Source organism: Nanorana parkeri, unplaced genomic scaffold, assembly GCF_000935625.1.
Source record: "Nanorana parkeri isolate BGI_ZX_2015 unplaced genomic scaffold, ASM93562v1 scaffold416, whole genome shotgun sequence".
Classification (NCBI taxonomy): domain Eukaryota; kingdom Metazoa; phylum Chordata; class Amphibia; order Anura; family Dicroglossidae; genus Nanorana; species Nanorana parkeri.
Window position 1 is genome coordinate 793,130 of NW_017306684.1, and position 6,181 is coordinate 799,310.

General features: G+C 37.6%; 1 protein-coding gene across 1 annotated transcript in view; it reads right to left on the reverse strand.

Moving 5' to 3' along the window:
• Positions 1–1,567, reverse strand: part of LOC108789725 (olfactory receptor 10A7-like) — a 7,000-nt gene extending 5,433 nt beyond the window's left edge. The window contains exon 1 of the mRNA XM_018559808.1: positions 1,511–1,567. Within this exon, the coding sequence (XP_018415310.1) occupies positions 1,511–1,567 (57 nt within the window). The remainder of the gene's footprint in view (positions 1–1,510) is intronic.
• Between the last annotated feature and the right edge of the window lie 4,614 nt (positions 1,568–6,181).

Consider the following 6,181-nt stretch of genomic DNA (forward strand, 5'->3'; position numbering starts at 1 on the left):
TGACAATTCTAATGCATGTTGACATCAGGTGGATGTGAATGTTGCCCCCATGGAGCAAGCATTTTGGAGCACCCTTGCATTTCTAAGAATAATGTGTGTGTGTGTGTGTGTGTGTGTGTGTGTGTGTGTTTGTGTGTGTGTTTGTGTGTGTGTGTCACAAATATATTTACTTGTTACATGTAAACCATCAACATAAAATTAGTAAATTAGTGAATTATTAATGTAAGTTATAAAATTGAGAGTTGAAACAAAGAATAAAAAAAATTAAAAAAGAGAAAATAATACTTTGCCTTGTATCTGCTCAATATATAAAAATTAAGCAGTTCACTCAAAATGCTTATGTTGCATAAACCCGCTTTGACAAAGAAGAAACATATTCATAGGCAATCTATATATAGAGAATCACTGATCCCATAGACAATAAACAAAGCCCTTGTGTGCCTATGCTTGTTAAAAATAGACAAAACTAAAAAAAAATCACTTTTTTCTAAGATTTAAAAAAAGTTCTACCATAGATAAATAGTACACATTTTAGTCTACACTTTGTCCTGTTTAAAAATGTATAAAATTATGATACTGGGGCAGAGCATTGGAGTTATTTACAAATTATTGTTTTTGCAATTTTGTCCTTTTTTATTGCTAGCAACAATACACAGAGTTAAGGTAAATACATTATCCAGAGTGTGATCATTCAGCAATACAATGGTGTATGAGTAAAAACCCAAAACAATGAATGTTGAAATGTACAAAAACTCCTGCTAAGCGGAAGCAGTGCAGTGATCCAAACTATCATCCACTGGCAATTATGTCAATGCTCTGTTACACTTGTTATTAAATGTCAACCACAGGAATGATCCACAATATAAGTGCAGTGCCTCTTCATGCCCCCCAGTGAGGGTAAACTCACCAGATAACTGTGGCCTTATAATGAACAAGGTCTAATGCACTTTATTCCAACTGGTGGAAAGTTACAACATCTCCTGAGCAATATTCAAATTCCAGCCACTCCAAACCAATTGTATCAGTAAAAAATAAACAAGGAAAGCTCCATAGTGTTAAACCACAAACAAAAGAAACAGAGCACCCCTCTCATGTGTAGAACATTTATTATATTAAAAAGTTACATATGCAAATATACAGGTGAAACTGGAATAATTAGAATATCGTGCAAAGTTCATTTATTTCACTAATGCAACTTAAAAGGTGAAACTAATATATGAGAGAGACTCATTACATCCAAAGCAAGATAATTCAAGCCGTGATTTGTCATCATTGTGATGATTATGGCTTACAGCTCATGAAAACCCCAAGAACCCCAAATCCAAAACCTCAAAAAAGTAGAATATTACATGCAATCAATAAAACAAGGATTGTACATAGAACAATATCGGACCTCTGAAAAGTACAAGCATGCATATGTACTCAGTACTTGGTTTGGGCCCCTTTTGCAGCACTTACTGCAATTATTTTTGCACGATATTCTAATTATTTGAGTTTCACCTGTACTCACAAGAGCAGTATTGAATGCACATGGGTTAATATTGGCCTGCGAGAGGGTCACACTCATGGTCGAAGGACTTCTCTTCATTGGCAATTGGTTCAAACACAGCCTCTGGTCACATAATGGGATTTCGGAGAGTGTTTCTTATGTTTTACTGGTTATGTGCTGTTTGGATTGTGTTTGCAGAATATTTATGTTTCTATTTAATAAAAAAAAATTGAATATAAAAAAAAAGAATCCACACCAATCCAAATAAGGGCCTGCAATGTGCCCTAACAAATACTTCTTTGGTTGATGTCTGGAGACTACTTCCCACAGCTGAACTTGTTATGATAAGGCACATTCAACTCTCTTCAGAATAGACTATTTTCTCATAATGGACTCCTTTTTTTCTAAAGTAAACAATGCCACCATTTTCTAAAACATTTTCCAAACATTTTCCAATCCCTGACCATGTACACCTGTAGAACTAGGCCCATCACTTTTAAAGTATCTCCCCATCTTGCCAAATCTTATGAATCTAAAACTTTTCTTCAACTTCACTGGGCTAACTATTTGGATGATAACTCAGCAAGGACACATCTGTTTTTTTTGGCAAATAGCAAAAGTGGTCCTCAGTGGGCAAGTTTTAGCGTACACTGTTAATACCAAAAAGGAATCTCTCCTAAAGTGACATTAAAGGCTGCACAAATGCTGCTTTAAGTACTTACCTTATGTGATGCCTCTTGATGCGAACATCTTCCTTCCACTCGTTTCCAACAGTCCCTTAAACGCTGGGGCCACTCTCTGACCCAGTGTAGACTCCTATGTTTTCCTGTGTCCCAGGGAGTCTGTTCTAACCTTTATGCTCCCGGCTGCATTCATTCACCTACACAGTGTCACTCCTCCTCTCCCCTCTGGTGATATTGAGTGCGCATGCGCCTGCACACACTTCCTCCCTGCACGGGCGTTTAGGAAGCTGTGTTCTGCAGCCAGGAGCTAGCAGTGCAGACACAGGTAAGTTATTACTTAATTTGCACCTTGTTTCATTTTTTAAATATTGGAGCATATATCTACCACTTGCTAGCAGTAGATATGTGTGAAAAAAGGAGACTTTATTACCAATTTAAGTTTACAAACCAATGTCCCTCCAACTCACAGACAACAAGGGTATTCAAAATAAGGGCCTTTGCACATGACCTGCTTTTACATAGCTCACATCTTAAACACTCCCTTCCTTACACATTATAACATATTGGTAAATGTGGCCAACTCTCTGGTTACTCCATCAACCTAGACAAATCAAGAGCACTTTTTCTAGTTCCCCTCACCATCATACAGTAAACTTTTATATGAATTATACTTAAGAATCCCGGTAAACTACAGTATAGAAAATCAATATTTCAACTCTATTGAACTTACTTAAAACAGCTTTTCTCACTTGGTCCCATTTCACCATATCTTACATGGACAGGGTGAGTTTAATTAAAGGCCACCCTTCCCAAAACTCTTCCTCAAACTACAGGTCCTTCTTATTAATTTTAAACATTCTGACTACAAGTGTATTTATAATATGTTCCAGGAGTTAATTTGGGGTAGTAGGAGAGCAACTGTCCTCAAGTCTATGCACTTTTCCAGCAAATTTCCAGAAATGGGGAACTTAACCTACCTGACCTTGACATGTATAATTTACTGTCTCTCACTCAGTATATAAAAAAGGAGCCGTATTCATGATACCTGTATACTGACTATAGTCCTGATCAAACCATGTTGCCACAAATTAATTTATTATACACCCTCTGTTTCTATAAAGAGCTCTTGCCTCTGCACATAGCCTTGAATCCTCTGTTATATAGTAACTGTCTTGGTTGGCATACAATATTTGTCTTTTAAATAACCATGCATCACTTTTACAAACAATTTGGAAAAAACCTGATTTTCCGGAATCCACAGGACTACCTACTGCCAAACAATGGCTTAGTGAGGGTATATGCTACATCAATCCCTTAACTAGTGCTGCCACCAAACAACCATTACTCTTGCATTCCGCACTAGAGAAATTCCCTTTCTTATTTAATAACACGATTGTTGTTTTGAAAGTGAAGTCTTATGGCATCTCCATTGTTAAAAGGCTGTCCCAAAAAGACTGGTGTAAGAGTCCAGTACTAACTGCACATGCGCCAACGGCGCGTTGTCTCAAAAATCGGAACAAATCCGCGCCAAGGGCGCGTCAATGCGCCAACCCGCGCATGCGCAGAAGGCATGACTCAGAAAGGCAGGAAACAGCCCAGGAGGTGCACAGGAAGTGACCTAAACTCCAATCATCACTTCCTCTATAGATTGCTGCCTGCCCTTGACCTCAGATTTGTATATTGGCCATTCTTCTGCCTTGCCCTTTTGTACTTTGCTAACCGATTGGAATCTACCCCGGCTTGGATCTCGACCATTCTTCTGATTTGACCTTTTGTACTTTGCTGACCGATTGGACTTGACTCCGGCTCGGATCTCGGATATAGGCCTGCACGGTGCTCAGCACCACTGGCACTCGTGCCACTCGGTGTCCGCCAGGTCTCTGTATCCATCCCCAGAGGCCTCAAGACCCGAGTTGCAAGGGAGGCCTCCTCACTACTACAGTCTCACCTCAGGTATGTGACAGACCTGACAACTGGACAAACCCTGTTGGATGTCTTCCTGCAATCTTCTAACTCAAAAAAATTTAGACTTTTCTACTATCTATACCTTTTGTCTGCAACTTTTGGATTTCTTCTCTTCAGCAACTAAATAAATGGACCTTCCCTCATGTATCAACAACAACTTCTTATAATTGTCTTGCAGAGCAAACAAAGCTACAATATATTATTAAAACTCAGGGGTTAAACCTTAAAAATACATTCAAGTACCTTAACTATGAACAACAATGTATCTTATTTGTGTATCACTCGGCTGTAGATCCTCCAATCATCTCTGAATTGGTGCTGAAACTGTCCTTCCTTCTGTGGGGGGTTACGTCTGTTCCCTATGGTCCCTGTATGTGTTGTAAAGTAGTCACCGCTCCAAGCTTGCTCCCAGGATGGACTACAATCTCATGTTTAGTTTAATACTTTGTATTGAGATTGTAGTTCATTTTTGTTAATAGTTAAAGTACTTGAATGCAATTTTAATATTTAACTCCTGAGTTTAGTGTCACTTTATTGTAAAGCCAAAATGTTTTTTAGGCTTGTAATTTTAGATTGAGTTGGGAATGGTTAAGACCCCTGTCATTTTTTACTGTGTCCTTTAAGGGGTTTTGTATTTAATTCCTGTCCCAGACACACAGCAGGAGGTTTCTCCAAGCAATAAGACATCCTCTCTTATGCAGTTGTCATTAGAACATTTCCCCTTACATATTGTTCCTGTGAAAATGCAAACATTTTGGATTGCCCATCACTTACTTTACCACGGACAACATTCACAGGGACAAAAAGCATGTATATTCCTCCCAAGCAGGGTCCCAGACAGCAGTAAAAGCCTGTCAAAGGTTCTAATCCTTCCATATTCTATCCAAAGCAAAAAGTGTGTGTATAGATTTTTTTTAAAGTATGGATGGAGTAGGGAAGTTTTACAACGCCTGTCAGTGGTTTATTGCTGGCTGTTGCTGGTTCATCTATAGACAAATCTAAATCATTTGTATGTTTTTATGAACTTGTCTCCATCAACTATTAACATCATGTTTGAAATACAAAGGGGACACAGGTGCTAGTGTTGTTTTCTGCAAATCATATATAAGTATTGTTTGGAGCAATGAAATCCAGGTGGTGACTTTTTTTTACCTGGGCAGTGTATAAGACTATGAAATTGTAAAAAGGAGTCAACTGGCAGCTCTGTTTGTTGTAGGGTTTCTGCGGATGGTCCATAGGAATACAGAATAAAAACATATGCCACACCATACATAATAGTCTGAAATTATATTTTATTATAATTGCTAAGGAAAAAACAAAGTGTTTTGGTGGCTGTATGATAATCTCTTTGACAAGCTCCCTTTGATAATTTGAAGAAAATGAGATCTGGAAAGGATAACATGAACAGAAAAACAGCTGATCAACTTCTGACAGTCCCACTTGGTAGTCTGTTACTATATTTTAATTTAGATTTCTATAAACTCCAAAATGAGTTGGCTTTTTCTTGGTCGTTTTAATAAAACACCATTCTGGATTTTATACATGCAGTTGTGCTTATATCCTTTATGGTTTAATTAGGATTTAATTGTTGTCTGTGTCCCCAATTGGTGATATGAAAGTGATGGGAAAATTGAGAAATTGTGAGCTGTCCCCAGAACAAGAAGAGAGGGGAATCTTGCAATGGGAACACTTGTTTTGCAGAGATTTCCTCTAACTTAATATCCTGCCAATGGGACTAAGATGGTAAAATAATAAAAATGGCTACTTTATCCCAACAAAAAAGTTTTGGCTTTAGAAATGCTTCAATGAAGCATTCATATGCTCGCTAAATACTTTATACTGTATATTTAAGTAACTACAAATTGATTTAAAACAATTAATTGCAGATGTCAATAGCAAAAATTGTGGTGGGAACAGATTTATGAATATTGTTACCGTATATACTCGAGTATAAGCCGTCCCGAATATAAGCCGATGTACCTAATGTTACCACATATATATACGGTATATACATCAGTTTTTTTGTAGGTTTCATCCAAGACTT